The following is a 15,805-nucleotide window of genomic DNA, read 5'->3' on the forward strand; positions in this document are numbered from 1 at the left end:
GTAAGCAAGGAAGGTCTCCTGGGGCACAAGGATAGAGACACCTACTCAAGTCAATTCAACTGTTTGAAACCATCTCTAGAACTCTCATTTACTGTCCATTTACATCCATTCTCCTCTATATTCCACAGATCCAATAAAAGAACTAAGCCTTAAAGTCACAAGAACCTTACTTAGTAAAAATAATAATAATAATAAGAGAGATTATATAATTATTATGAAGCTATAATAATTATCCAAAGAAGGAAACTATGAAGGAAATCGTGTTCTTTCTAACAATGAAGGCAAAAACACAGAAATAATCTGTTCAAAAGAAGCATGCAAGTCTGACTTGAGTTTCTCACATAAAATCTAAATGAGAATCTGTCCATATATTTCTATTTAAGAGCACTGAATCATAGGGGCTTGAGAGGTAGCCCAGTGAGTAAGAGTGCTTGTCCTGAAAGCAGAAGGCCCTAAGTTCAAATCCCCAGCATCCATGTAAGAGCTTGGCACCGCTGTGTGCTCCTGCAACCCCGGCACTAGGGGATGGGGACTAAGAGAGGAGGATCCAAGCTCACTTGTCAACTCACCAGACGAGGCAGCGAGCTTTGATTGGGGGAGAGATTCTGCCTTAATACAATAAAGTGAAGACAGGTAAAGGAGACACCAGATGCCTGTCTCTGTCCTCAACATGCATGGCATGGGCACACACACTTATAGACATATGAGTACACACACACACTGGCACGCATGTACATTCAATCACATCCAAGACAGTGCCCTAACAAGGAGCTTAGCAAATGGCAAGGGCCCTTTTGTCAGTGGTTATTTGCTCTATCAACTGCTGACAGAGGATCTGAACTGTATTTTCTCTTTTTCCCACAGCCAATGACTCCTTTTCCCAGATTACAATCAACTCTTTACTCACACAAAATGAAATGTGTTTTTGTTTGGTTTAGTTTGCTTTTTGAGACAGGGACACGGTTGGGACAAGTTATTTGGACCAGGTTAACCTCCTCCTGCCTCCACCTCCCCTGGAGAGATGACAGGTGAGCACTATGTCCTCTGCTCTGTTTGTAATTATTACCAGTATTGTCTGTTTTAACACTTAGGCAGCCAGAACAGCAGAAACTAAAACTTGGAGTTCTGGAAGAGAAGAGTGATAACAGAGCCTGCAGGGAGACATGCAGACTCTCTGGGTGCCTTTTAGGGAAAAAAAGAGAACAACTTTATTTTACAGTTGGATGAAGCCAGACTTCATCTAGAGCCTTAGTAGTCAAGGTCTCTGAGCTCCCTCCCAGACATTCTTCCTCTGAGAGACACACCTGAAGGTGTTTTCCTCCTGGCTTTCACATTGCCTTGCTGTATTCCAGAGAGACATGTGAATGCCAAAGGGAAGATTAACTGAGTCAGAGTTTGCCCTGGACTTCAGGTTTGACCTTCGTGAACTCTTCACAGACTTTTACCAGTCTGTACAGCAACATACAATGTGAATCAACAGCTTTGCACGCTTGTTTGGAAATAAGGCCCTCTCAGTCTGCTACACCTCACTCAGATGATGCACTCTGCAGAACGCACTTAGCAGGCTCCCAAAGGAAGTCTTAGTCTCACTTTTTTATGCAATATTATTAATATACTAACATACATAAGATGTTTAACCAAAAAAAAAAAATGTTTGCTGGCCTCCCCAAATGCACAGTTCCTTTGTTTTGTTGGGAAATGTGGCCAAGTGTTTGCAAAACTGTTAGGAGATCCTTGGCACAGAAGATCCTAGACCCCCTTGTACAACAGTGCCCCATGGCTTCCCCATGAATGGCTTTAACAAAAGCAGTCAAGGTCCCCTGGAGAACATATGCATGTTTCATACAATGACTCAGAGATGGATAGCAGCAAGTTCAGAAGATGTGGGAGAGGGAAAGGCAGAGGGAGGGGAGAAAGGATATTTCACATGACGTGTCCCTTACATCAAGAGAAACAGCAGATCCAAGGCTCTGTACTTACATGGCCATGTTGATCGAGTTCGTTGTTGGTGAGTTTCACCTTTTCAAAAGACACCATCTGTTTGAGGAGCTGCTCACCAGTAAAGGGGGAGTCTGGGTGCACATAGAGCCTGGGAAGAGCATTGGAGAACTTTAATGAGGTGTGTGTTAAGACTCTGTCTTGAATTAAGCATGTTGGCACACGTATCTGTCATCTCAGCACTCGGAAGGCTGAGGCAGGATTAGAGTTTGAAACCAGCCTGGGCTACATAGTGGGATCCTGGATCAAACACATTCGGTCTTTATTCTAAATGTTTTGATCCTAACGGACACATAAACATCATGCAAGGAACACATTTCACTTGTCCCATGTACCTTGGATTTATTAAAATAGCAATGTTGAGATAACTCCAAAGCATCTAACATACTTCATGTCCCAGAGATATTGGAGTAATTAATACATTTTCTATTATCTGCTGAGCAAGCCATTTTTCAAGGATGAGTTTGTTCATTCTCTCTCTCTCTCTCTCTCTCTCTCTCTCTCTCTCTCTCTCTCTCTCTGTCTCTCTCTTTCCTTCTAGTCTACTGGTCTACATTTATCAAATACTTGACCTTACTATTAGAGGCCTTTAAAAAAAACTGTTACAGTAATGTCTAAGTTTCTAATATAGGCATTACTGTCAAGCGATGAAAAGAAACAATTCAAATGAGGAAATAACTTTAGAGAACCAACTCATTTAAACTTAAAAGTGACTCAGTTTAATTTACTAATACAAGTCTGGCTAACTTTCAGTGCAGGACACAGTGAATGCTTTCTAGTTTATGGATCTGAGCTGAGAGCTTCCTGTCCTGCCCACTTTACACGCCAGCACACGGCTGCATTACAACTGTTTATGTGCTGAAAGTTTTAACAATCTAAATAAAAAAAAAAATTAAAGAAAAAACTTAAGCAAAAAAAAAAGCTTTGGCAAGGAAATCTCGTGTTTACTGGTTCGCTGCGCTGCATAAGGAATGCACACTCACTGTAGAAGGAAGGCCAGCCATTCTGTCACCCTGCGGTCACACTAAGTGCGGCCCTTCCTAAACCCTCCCCCACTGCCTTCCTCACGCAATCCTTCAAAATCAAAGTGAGATGATGAATGCGAAGGAGGGCGAAATCCTCTTTTGCATAAGACAATTACATTTTCCCTTTCTTTCGTTTTTTTTTTCTTTCTTTTTCTGTTCTTCTTTTGTTTTTGTTTATGTGCTGGGAATTGACCTCTGGGCTCAATGCATGCGAAGCTCACATCGTATCAAGGAGCCCTTTATCAGCAGCCCTGACAAATTCCTTTACTCACATGTCAGCTTATTTGTGTATAAATTCTACATACCATCCTTATAGCTGGAATTCATAAATAGTTTTGTTGGGAAAAGCAGGAAGAAAGGTCATAGAACAAACATTACTGGCAATATTTGGGTAAAGAATGAGTACTCTGTGCCACGGTCTACCATACAGAAAGACTAAGATCAGAAGAATCTGTTCCGTTGCTGAAATGGATGAAACAGGTCGGGAGTGAACCTCCTTGAGGCTGACAGTACCGGAGTCCCACCCCACCCGCAGGGGAACTCTGCAGGCCTCAGAAGCTTGTTTCTCTCTCCGTTTTCTGGAGGGTGCTCATAATTGTCTTGTAAATACAAGTATACTTTGATAGTTCGAATACAATACCATGTCAAGTTTTAGCTCTCCAAAGGTATAATTTTACAAATCCTGTTATTTTATTGATCAGTATCACATCATCCTTCTCTCCTAGGATCCCAGTTTACTAAAAGATCTAGAAATTGATGACATGCTCCTCCTTTATCATATTCACTATATGTAATCACATTAGCATAGATATGAATTTATTTAAATATAAATTACAGTAGTGGTATGAAAATGTAGCATTACTTTGGTCATGAATAATGTTGTGCCTGTTACAACTACCAAATAATATTATGAAGTATTGTGTTTCCTGATTACAAATCACTGACTTCGGTCTGAGGGGGAAAAAAGGGCTTCTTTGATTCAGAAGTTTCTTAGAAACTGACTTTCTACCATCAGCTCAAGCATTCTGATTTCCCAAGTTCCTTCCTCTATGGAGGTGGAAAATCTAGGAACTATTTTCTGTAATAATAATAACCACCAGGAATTTCCATTAATTACCTGAAATGTTTCCATGTCATGGTTTTATCTAATATTAATTTAAATAAGCCAAACCAGGATACATGAAACAACATAGAGGACCCCCCTCCTCCCTCACCCCCTCCTCCCTCACCCTCTCCTCCCTCACCCTCTCCTCCCTCACCCCCCTCCTCCCGACCTAAAATTCCAGCAATAGCTTACACATGCTTCAGTTAAGATAGCACACTGGTAGGCACTTTTTCTCTAACCAGAACAGATTAGAAACATAAACAAGCATGTCATATTTATGAAGTCCCGCTGGCTTGCAGCGTCTAGCCATATTTTCAGAGAGGAAGAAAATAGGAGATAAATAAGAGTAAAAGACAAAAGAAAAAGAAAGGCTAGAAAAGCCAAAACCAATGTGTGCTTAGAAAAATGGTTAGGAATCTGCTCAAGTTCCTTCTCTCCCCCCTTTCTCTTTTCTCTTTCAGATCTCTGTTAAAAAGAAATTAGAAACTGAGCACTTGTGAGCCCAGTCATTATCTATGAGTTTGAGGACAGCCTGACTGCATAATAAGACCCTGTCTCAAAAAAAAAAAAAAAAAAAAGAATTTTTTAACTGAATTGGCTTTTCAAAAGTAAATAATAGAAAACGCCAATTCTACTAATTTTAATATCTATTACAAAGCATTGCTTTTTCACTTGGAAGAACAAATGGCCATTTACAAGTATTTCTTAGTCCTAACTGTTTTTACTATGCTGACTCGGAAGGCTCGGAGGCAGCTTTCCTGGTCTGTTTTAAGAACGAAAAGCCAGAGTGCTGTTATCTGCTTCCTGGTGCCTCGAACAGGCTGGAAGACAATAATGTGATCTCTGCTGGTGGAGGTGGTGCTCCCCGGGACTGTGTCCGCCACCCCGCTGGGTGTCTGTAGTGTCTGTGGCTGCAGACTAGATGCCTACAAAGAACCAGCCACACCTTCAAGGATCTGTACATCGAAGTAAATGTTTACCTGTGATCTAACTTTCAATCAATTACCAAAAATTCGTCATGAAACAGGCAGTTTCTTTGGAAACAATGGAGTCAACACATGCTGTTCGCTTTATATTAACATCTGCAGACAGACCCCTATAACTCCAGCTCTTACACTATTCCTCCTGAATGCTCCTTTGAGTAAAACGCTCATGAGGAAGGCTCATAGAGACATTTAAAAACATTATTAGCAAAGGTAACCAAGAATACAAACTGCATTGTCTCCAATATATTAGCTGTGTTTAATGTAAAAGAATATTAACTTATTGAATTATGCTTATCCATCAAAATTGTGGAGGGGGAAGAAGAAATTGCTGTCCTTACCTAAAACCTGTGAGTCTTCTGTGGGTCAAAAACAACCAGTTTTACCCAAATGATGCTAAGCATATGCAGATGTAATCACACTGATAACAAATGGCTAAAAATGTCATAAATATTTTATGCACATGAAGATTTTAGGGCAGCTATCAGCATATTTATTTATTCTTACTCTAAGCACTCTATCAGAAATATTATACATATACATATATCTCAAAAAGGTCACGTTTCTAACAAATATTTAAATTGAAATTTCACGAATATCTGGGATTAATTTTGAGAGATAAAATTAAAGGCAATGTTTTCTCTATGCACAAACTTCACCTTTCTTGAAGACTAACCGACATGTTTTGTTTTCATTCCTGCGGTGTCCGGGCTTGGAAATCTCTCACGCCAGAGCCCGGTGGTTAAAAACAATTCGCTTAAAATTCACATAAATCAGAAAGGTTAATACCACTTTAATCTTCAAGAAGTCCAAAGTCACGAACCTGGCTGGCAAGGGAGGGTCAGCCTTGCCGGCTACCAGCCATGAGGACCGGTGGTAGGCGTAGCGATACCTCTTGTTGTCCACCGGGACGATGTCCATCAGGACTATGTACTTGGCCTCAGGATCCACTCCAGAAAATGACACGCGGATCGTCGGGAACATCCTCCTGGCAGAGAGAGGAAGAGGCGGGCTTCACTCTTTGTAAAGAGCTGACCCGAATTAGGGGGGAAAGGAAGAAAGTTGGAACCACCCTCTATGGAGTCTCAATTTCCCCTTTGGTTGTTGTTGGTTTTGTTTGTTTGTCCTGTTTTATTTCGTTTATGAACCCTCATAGATGTGCCTACAGAGACAGAACTTTCCCCTCTAAAAAAGATTCTGTTTCTTTTTCGGGGGCCCCAACTGATAGGTAAAAAATTTGAGCTTGTTTTGTTTTCTCCCAAACAACCAGAGGTGACTCAGTTGCATAACCCATCAAAAATCCCGGGCATTCCTGAGGGAGGGGATTCGTGGAGTTGGTTTCAGAGACTAGACAGGAATCGCCCAGGGTCAGGCTCTAGCGAGCATCCCGGCTCACACGCCCGGGGGGCCGCCACCCGGGCCTCCACTACCCGGAGTTCATCGGTCTTCCGCTAGGGTTTTCAGCTGGGTTTTTATTGGAAGCAGGAGGCTTCGGCAGACTGAATATAGCGCGGAGCCTCTCCTTCCCCTTCCTGCAGTCCCCAGCCAAGCTCCCGCCAACCGGGCCTTGCTTCGAACCCAAGATACCTGGGTGGGAGCAAAGACCTGGTTGCGTGGCAAGGTCTCCTTCTCTGGGTGTGGGGTCTTGCAGCCAGACCCTGCGATTGCAAGACCTTCTTCCAATTCCGTGACTCTTTCTCAGGGAGCTGGCGGGAAGCGGAGGCCTCTCAGCTCAGCCACTGCTCTGACCCCTGCCCGGGCAGCTCCCACTCCAGCCCCCCCGGGAGCGCAGCCTGAACCCTTTGCTCAGTCCGGCTCCCGTCCGCGCCAACTACCTTCCGGACTTGGTGATGATCATCTCTGTGCCCAGTTCATGGAATTTGTCCCAGAGCTCCTTCGTTTCCAAGCTGCAGGCGATTTTAGCCATCTCCTCGCTGGGGATGATGGGGGTGGTGGGGATCAGTGGCTCTGTGCAGAGAGAGGATGAGGAAGGGCTGCCGCCCCCGCTGCCGAACTCCGCGTGAGCATCCAGGCTGGTGAGCTCACCCAGGGGCTGGGCGCAGGACGACTTCTCCACGAATTGTTCTGGAGGCAATGAGAAGAAAGATTGACTGCTGACACTCGTCAACAAGGAAGGAGCTGGGCAGAGCACCCAAAACAAGCCCTTGGGTCTGGTGCCGCTAAACTTGGAAACTCAAGCAGAAAAGTGTGATCCATCACAGTGCAAAAATGTACCTGAGACATGCCCGGTGCTGGACACTAACCGAATCTAATAAGCAGGATCTGTCTGGAACCAGGGCCTATTACCGACGTGGATGAAGCTACCTTAGGAACAGAATATGAGTGAAGAAAGGGAAAACTTGTGATCTTGAGGGATAGAATGTAAATATCACAACAATCATCCCAAATTCTAGGCTTTTCAGCTACAGAGGGAGGCACTAGAAAGATACCAGCATCCAGTTTGTTAAATCACAGCGGTGGGCTCTAAAAGACGTGTGTGTGTGTGTGTGTGTGTGTGTGTGTGTGTGTGTGTGTGTGTGTGTGTGTGAAGACTGACACAGATTACTGGAGAGATAATCTATGCGACTGTTTGTTTCCTCCAAATAGGCAGGAAAGTGAGGGAAACAACTTCAATCCTGGTCTATTAAATTAAAGAGAGAAGAAGGTTTTGCCATCTACCAGTGGGTTGAAAATATCACCCTATGAACCAGACACTCTCCTGTACAGCTGATAAAAGACCTCCACAGGAACTTTGGTGGAATACAGGGGAAGCTTTCAAAATCCGGCCAACCAGCTTTCATTTCTTAAAAAAGAAACTACCTGAATCTGCAGTGTGTAGCTAAACCCCCAACCAAACCAGTATACTCTAACTACTCTCAAGGAAAACCACAGAGTTCTAGTTACCTGCATGCACATGTGTGGTGTGTGCTTGAGTTTGTTATGAAATGATTTTTTTTATTCCTCATGCTTCTTAACGTGAGGCTAATGGAAAATAGGGTTTTGCCCTTTCTTCTCATAAAGTAATAATCCAGCTCATGGAAATGTTTTAAATGAAGGATAACCAAATTAACTGTTGTGCAGGTTGTTTCCAAATCAGAGGAAACCAGAGAGTACCGACACTTTATTTTCTGGAAACACCTTAGGAAGGGAACCCACACCCACATATTTACAGGGAATCAAAAAGGAACCTGAACTTCTCCATTTTCCAAGGACTGACAGGTGAGCTTTCTCAGCCCCACCTGGCCTGAGCATCACGGAAGGTGGAGAAGGAAGACAAGAAAGCAGAATTACTCAAGTGGTTATGTTGAGTAGAATTAATGTACTTGAGTGGTGGAGCGAGCGTGGGACACAGAAACCCACCCCTTACACTTCTGTTTTCTTTTTCAGTGAAGACATCCCACTGCCTCTCAACGGATCCCTCAGTGTTTCTGCCTTCAAGTCTTCGATTTAGTCATTTCTTGTGCTCTGTTGGACTGGTGAGTGTAACGGATAAGAAGGTAATAAACAAGAGCTATTCCCAAAATTCCCAAACAAGTGAACGAACTCCATTCGGACACCGGACAGGGTAGGGGTGGGGGGGGAGGGAGGTTGTGGAGAGCTGGGATTGGCTTAGCATTTAGAATTTGTAATTTTGATTGAAAGGAGGGGTGCTTAGAAAAATTAAAGAAAAGACTAATGTAGATATGATAGTAGTGGAGTTGGCAAGCCTCCCAGACCACTGCTCACATGTCTGTCAGGAATTTTAACCTGAGATATTCATTTCCTACTGGGTACCAAAATGAGATGGAGGTATTCAAGAAGAATTCTCTCCCCTAAGTAGGAAGGACAATGGTACTGATACATCTCAGCAGTCCAATTTTGAAATTAGTAGCCAATGATATGTCTGGAAAAAAAATGAGGATTTGGTGGCTAGCTCACTTGCTCTCCAAGGTTTTGACTTAGATGGAAGTTGGTGAGAACCGGGGAGGCAGCTCAGAGCTCATGTTTAGACATGGGTTTAGGGGAACTTGCGTTTCCTTCTTAGTTTCAAGCTGTTTTGCTTTTCAGCTCTCTCCTGTCCCTGTGTAAGCTCCTTATTTTTCCGAGCCCCTTAAGGTTTCTTCTTGGCTGTTATCTTGGATGTGATATGTATTAGAGTCGGGAAAAGATAGAGAAAAGAAAGAAAAATTAGTGAAAGTTTTAAAAAAATGCCTTAAGTTAGTTATTTGATTCCTGTCAATATTTTAAGAATAGTGGTGATTAGGTTGTGTGATAATTATTTCCTAAGACCCGAGAGTGAAAGACAACTCTTTCTCTAAGGGTTGTAAGGGGTTATCAGAACCCTTGTCAGGGGCATTTGTTTGCATATTTCATACAACTCAAGTGTGCTCCTGAGAACCTCACCTCTCCTCCCTTCAGTCTGATCCTAGTGTCTTCTATAAAGAAAACAGTTTATGCAAAAACAGTGTAACTAAATGTCGAGGAATTTGGGGAGGCCTTTTGCTAATCTCGACTGAAAATGGCCAGTGTCAGTGAGGGTTACTGATGAGCCCCGCGCTTCCTTGGAGAAAGCGGCTCCTGTATGGAAGACTTATTTTACAGCCCTTTGTAGAGCTGTTAAGCCTGTTTATTGTGATGGAAAAATTAAACTGGTTTCTTGTGAAGTTGCGCAGCGGCTTCCATTCCAAGCGCATGCTCAGGTGTTACACGCACTGTGAATTCTGGGTCTTAAAAAAACAAAACAAAACAAAACAAAAACTTCTTATTTGTCCTTGAACTTGTTTTCATTCAAATTTGCACATCATGCATACTGTCTACTTGACCTCGGGATTCCAGGAAACTGGGGAGAGCGACTACAAACACAGCCTGGATTCCCACGACCTTTAGTTGATGGAGAAGCCCCAAAGAAAACTTGGGCAGAGAAGGAAAAAAAAAATCTCCCTCCCCGGGACCTATACCTGGTCAACTCAGAAGCGCATCTGGCCAGGAGAAAAGGCCACCCTTGCTGCCCACGGAGCAAACCGCCTGTAGCCAGGGGACGTAGAGAAACACGGCCCCTACGGACGGCCTAGCACCCCGACTTACCCAGGGGTTTGATGGTGTTTTCTGCTGCCTCCTTCTCCTTGGGGCCACCGCTGGACATGAGCGCGGCGATGGAGAAGGCATTGGCTCGAGAGGAGAGCTGGGGCTTGGGCGACGCCGTGAACTCCATGGTCCCCAGCGTGCGGTCCTGGTCAGGGACCGGGCCTGCCAAACCGCAGTCCAGCTTCTCCCAAGGGAGACAAAGACCCGAAACGCAGCTCAAAGTTCCCGAGTGCCGTCAGAGCGGAACTGGGGACTCCCGAAGAGTCCGTCCCCACGTCCCCAGAGCTCCACGCTGGCCTCTCCAGCCCGCTAGAGCAAAGCCAGGGAGCTGCGCGGAGACTTGGAACCAGCAGGAAAGCAGGGTGTGGACCAGCCGCGAACTCAAAACTGTGTGCTAGCCGCCGGGCACGCCAAACATCAACTGCGCAAAATGCAGGGTGCCCAGCACCCACGCCGAGTCCCCCCTCCCTCCCCTGCTGGGGACCGAAGAGTGGCCCAGGCCACCGAGAAGTGATGACCCGCTGTGGGACTCTCGAGGGTGCGGAAACCAGGGAGCCGGATCGCCGTTGTGCTGAGCGCAGCAAGGCGCGACCAACACTGCGCCTGGGCGCCCGCTGCCCCGCGCCTTAATTTGCTGGCCGTGGCCGTCCCTGCCCGCAGCAGCCAGTCAGTGTGGTCTCACGTCACCGCTTCCTGGCTGTGCGGCACGGGGCGGGGCCAAGCGGCGCCTGGAGCCAGCGCCTGGGGCGCGTCGCCCTCCTGCCTCAGCGCTCCGGGAGAAGAGCTGGGCACCCCTCACAGTAAACATTGCCACCAACAGGGTGACGCAGCTGCCTCTGCCACCTCTCTCAGATCCCGTAGCCTGGAGCGGCACGGGATGCCTGGAGCGGCACTTGCACTGCCGCCCAGAACCAGGGATGCGCGTGTGGTGCAGGATCCAACGCCACCAGAGGAAGCCTCAGCGAGTTTTACAGTTTCCACTATGTCCTACGGCGTTCAAAAGTTCCCAAATAGATGAGAAGAGTAAAGCAAGTTCCTCATCGCTGAGCGGCATTAACCTCGCAACGCCTCACAGTCCCTAGTTCTGGGTTCCCCACTTGACGGTCCCCAAGTTACATCTACTTTCAGAGAGCTGGAGAGCTACATCCCTGGGAAAGAAATTTTGAGCTGCAGGGATCGTGTAGGAAGATGCTTTTTGGCGAACCAGGGCTTCTGCTGCGCACCGGTTTCTTCTAGGCTGAGTTTTCTATTCCGAAGACCGACTCTGAAAAGTAGGGCAGTGGCCCGAAGCAAAGACCAGGGCAGGGCAGGGAGCCCTGCGGGGGCCACGCGACAGTCACTGGGAGAGTGTGACCTTTCCAACGTTCTGGCTTTCGGGGACACGGAACCATCTGCCTTGCAGACCCCGCTAGGACCAGGGCTTCCCACGACCTTGTGGAAGGAGTTCTGTTGGTCTTGCCCAGTCTAAATAACTCAAATTCTCCAAATTCGCAGGGTAATCCGCTTCCCTTGCAGCCGTGTAAACTCTAGAGGACATACACACACACTCTCAAGCTATACTTGTAAATATTTGCTCTCCTTTCCAGCCAGTTGGTCTAGCGATTAGGAACCTCTTGGTAGGACTTAAGGTGGGGGGAAAGAAAGAACGGGAAAAAAACAAAAACGAAAATAGTCCTGTCTCCCACTGCATCCTCTCTCTTCACAGCTCCTGAAACAAAGTTATAAAGGAAACCAAAATAACTATTAAGACCATCCCGTGTAAGCAAAACGTTGGCATCTGAGGAAGTTCTGATTTAGGCTGGCCTGGCCATCCTGTCAGTGTCTCCTCGGTTCAACATCTCTGTCCAAATGTGAAGTATCAATGTTGGGAAAATTCGAAATTAGTAGAACTACAGACTTTTCATGCTAGGTTGTTTGTTTACTCCTTGTCTGGGCCACCTCTCACTTTTAAACAGTCAAAGGTGACAATTTTGTCAGAGCATCGCCTCTTCCCTCCAGGTCTCCTCCCAGCTAGAAAGAGCCTGAAGCTCCAGGCTCACACTCCAGTCCAGGTCCTGATCAGATCCAGTCTCTGCAGCTGTGGCTGTGGAGGAGTTCCTAAGGGGGCTAAGGCCAGATGGCAGAAAGCTTAGAAGATACACGCAGGGATACATATCCCTGCGTATATCATATATATATATATATATATATATATATATATATATATCCCTGTATACAATGTATTTTTATATTTTTGGTTGTGAGCCTAGCCTTTAACAGCTGAGCCATCTCTCCAGCCCACAATGTATTTTTTTATTATTTACTTTGTGCTGTGTGTGCCCGTGAGTACCGCATGCGTGCATGCAGGAGGAAGCCAGAACAGAATATCAGATGCCCTGGAGCTGAGATTACAAGCTGTTGTAAACCCTCCCTGCGGGTGCTGGGAGTGAACTCTTCCAAGTCCTTGGGAAGAGAAGCAAATGCTTTTAGCTGCTGAGCCATCTCTTCTGGCCTTATATACAATATCCTAATCAAGGTAACATTTTCTTTTTATTATAAGGTTCACACTGTCTTGCTTCTTGTTTTGAATTTTTAGGATTTGTCAAGGAAGATGGATTTCTCTCAAGAAGTGGGGTTTTTATTTGGGAGAGAGAAGAGGTTAATAAAGACCGATAAAATGCTTCAACTAATATTGCAGGTTTTGTTCGCTATATCTAGTTTTCAATAACTTGCTGTGTCATTATACCTCAATTGATAGAACTTCCTATTTCATCTTGTATAAGGGGGTACTACTTTATTACCTTAATGACTTAGATTAGAGTTGGAACAGCACCTGGGAGATACATTTCAGAGACACTCATGGAGCACAGGAAAGCTGAATTGCGGAACTCACTGTCCACATTCTTACACGCGCCACCTTATCCCAGTTCTGGGACTTTTGTGGGCAGGAAATCACCCAAAGGCAGGAGAGGCTGAGCAAGTGGGAGGAGGGAGCAAACTAAAGGAACGGAGACGGACTCTTAAAGAAATCCAGGGGCCAGAGGTGTGCCACTTGGGTGTCCCTAAGCGATGCGTCTTGGTGTTGAAACCATCACCCCAGTGAAACATTGCTGCAGGGTTATTATCCTGGTAAACCATTCCTCCTCTTAATTCACGGCCTTTGCAAATCAACGTGTTGCTCTAAGAAGGGGAGCCAGTGCCGGCAGAGAGGTGTTGCCACGTGGTAATTCAAACTTTCCGCCTTAGGAAGCTAAGGGTAACTAGTTCTGAGGTCCCTTTGAAACCCTCAGGGAGCAAGGGTTAACACGTAAAACCACCCATGGAGCTAGAACAAAGCAATCACGTCCACACTTCCCTCGACCCTGCCCAGGCTGATGACAGGCTGTGTGTTCAGGCTGCTTTCAGATACCGGCAAAGGCATTGGATTTGAAGAAAGCTTTGAGTCTTGACTTTTAACAAGGGTTAGCGCTGGAGTTTTGTAGGCTTCCCAAACCCATCAAAACTTCAGTTCCATCATCGACTTTAAAATGGGACTAATACTTCCATGTGGTAGATAGTTCTGTGAGTTAACAAAATCCTCAGTGTGTATAAAACACCCAACGATAAGTAACATCGATTACTCTACAAAAGCAAAACAACGCAGCGTTTTAATTATTTGATTTTGAGCTGCATACTCTTAATGGCAGAGACATCAGATAGTTTTGGGATATATGCTGAAGATTGGGACCACGTAAAGGTGCTGGGACTACCACAGACAGTTAAGCTTCAGAGCTGACAGAGCCATCTAAGGTTTTGATATTTGTCTAGAAGGACTGGACAATGCCCGCTCATATAAGACATGTATTTTAGAAAATTCTCTTTTGCAGCCCCCAGAACCTAGGAGCTTCGTCAACCCCCAAAACTCCAGGGAGTAATCCGCGACCCGCATTCTGCCAAGGTCCCTCACTTAACGAATGCTGTCTGAACGCTTTGCGAGGAGCTGCTGGGACAGATCCCGCGTAGGTCTAGCTGACAGTCCGCAGGCGCCGCGGGCAAGAGCTGAGCCCGGGCTTTGGGCCAGGTACCAAGCAGAGGGCGCCACTAAGCAACTGGGGTTGGGAGGCAGAAGCCAAGGGCAAAAGGGACATCCGCTTCTCAGCAAACAGGCAACTACTTCCGAAAATGACCCGAAGTCTTGTCCGGATTCTCCTTCGGTTCTTCCGGGTAAACTCTGTAAAAGAGACAGTAAAAGGCCACTGTGCCTTTGGATCATTAAATTTCGTTTAAAGAGGAGGAAAGACGCCCCAAGAAGTGGGAGGAGCTAGGCGAACTTAGCCCTAAAAAGCCTTAGAGGCGCGTTCCCTGCGCTGCGCGGGGCTGGGTAGGGAGTGCTGCAGCTGGCCTGGAGAGATCCCAGCCTGTGCACCCAAGGCCTGGGTTGGTGCCCAAGCACACGGTCAGCCTTAGGTATTCTTGAACTCCTGTGGTTCGTTGGAAGCAAGAGCGTGAGTCCCAGCCAAAAACGCAGGACGTGGCCCTGAACATTCAGATCAGACCTGCTGGGGACCCTGGTTGCCCTATGGCTCCGGCTCCGGACGACTTCATCCAGTTCCCTTTCTGAGGTCAAAGCACAACCATCCTGTGCTGGGGGGCTGGGTGAGCGCGAGCGATTCACCTGGGATCTCACATTCCTGCTCAGCTTAGACTGGGAGGAGATGGATGCGGTAGGGACATTAGGCAATTGGCATCCAGGGTCCACGTGATCTGGAGATTAGGGACGTTAGTGCGGACGTTTATTTCCTCAGCTGCAAGCCAGTAGCTGAGGAGGGCGCAGCCTCCAAGGCCTCGCAAGTCCTTGTGGGTCCGGTCCTCTGCTTGTCCTGAGTATCTACCTGGTCCCATCCCGCAACTAGCGCCATCGGACCTGAGGCTACTCAGGCTCACATTCGCTCCACACTGTGCCTCTTCACGTCTTCCTCCCCTTTTTCTATGAAGTGCATCCCTCTGGCCCCAAACCACCCGGCTACTGAAGGCTGCTATTTAAAATTCAAGGATTCCAAACATTTCGACTTTCAAAATCACATTAAAGTATTTGCTTGATTGCTGAGGTTTGGGATACTTCTAAATGGGGGGGGGGGGGGGCTCTCACCTGGTCCCAGGCTTGTTAGGAAGGTTAAGAATTTCATCGGAATGATGCCGATTCAAGGCAAAGATGTGCAGTTTGGAAGATTTGCCCCTGCAATTACAGCACTCACTCTTTGAGGAGCCCCCTCGGCAGCTGGTGGAGACCCAGACACAAGTTGTCTGCACGGGCTTTCAGCAGTGAAGATCCTGTTGGACGAATTCTCTCCCGGTGCAGGAAGACGCGCATAGGCCTATGTGGATGGCTGTCTCGACAACTGGCCAAAGGGTCTTTCCAGAGCTGCCGTTTCTTAGGCGTTTTAAACTAAACAAGTTCTAAGTACATATAGAAGAGCAGCCACAGCTGCCTTATTGCACCCTTTCACGGTCGGTAGGTTAAGGCCAGTTTGGGAGGTGTAACCCCGTTAATCAAAGCAGTATTGCGAGGTTCAGATGGTTCCTTCTGCCGCCACAGCTGTGCACTGCCCCTTCTGGTGACTGCAGGAGCGGCTCCCGCGTTTGCCACTTTGCCTTTGGCATGAACTCCAACC

The 15,805-nt window shown here is 46.3% G+C and overlaps 1 protein-coding gene across 1 annotated transcript in view; it reads right to left on the reverse strand.

Annotated features, from left to right (window-relative positions):
* The window catches only part of Tbx20 (T-box transcription factor 20), a 55,318-nt gene extending 45,016 nt beyond the window's left edge, over positions 1-10,302 (reverse strand). The window contains exons 1-4 of the mRNA XM_052727409.1: positions 10,176-10,302; positions 6,947-7,196; positions 5,935-6,099; positions 1,981-2,089 (exon numbers count right to left, since the gene is read on the reverse strand). Of these exons, the coding sequence (XP_052583369.1) occupies positions 1,981-2,089; positions 5,935-6,099; positions 6,947-7,196; positions 10,176-10,302 (651 nt within the window). The remainder of the gene's footprint in view (positions 1-1,980; positions 2,090-5,934; positions 6,100-6,946; positions 7,197-10,175) is intronic.
* Positions 10,303-15,805: the final 5,503 nt, after the last annotated feature.

The sequence above is a fragment of the Peromyscus californicus genome, unplaced genomic scaffold, assembly GCF_007827085.1.
Source record: "Peromyscus californicus insignis strain IS unplaced genomic scaffold, ASM782708v3 Scaffold_11__1_contigs__length_118956290, whole genome shotgun sequence".
NCBI classification, from domain to species: domain Eukaryota; kingdom Metazoa; phylum Chordata; class Mammalia; order Rodentia; family Cricetidae; genus Peromyscus; species Peromyscus californicus.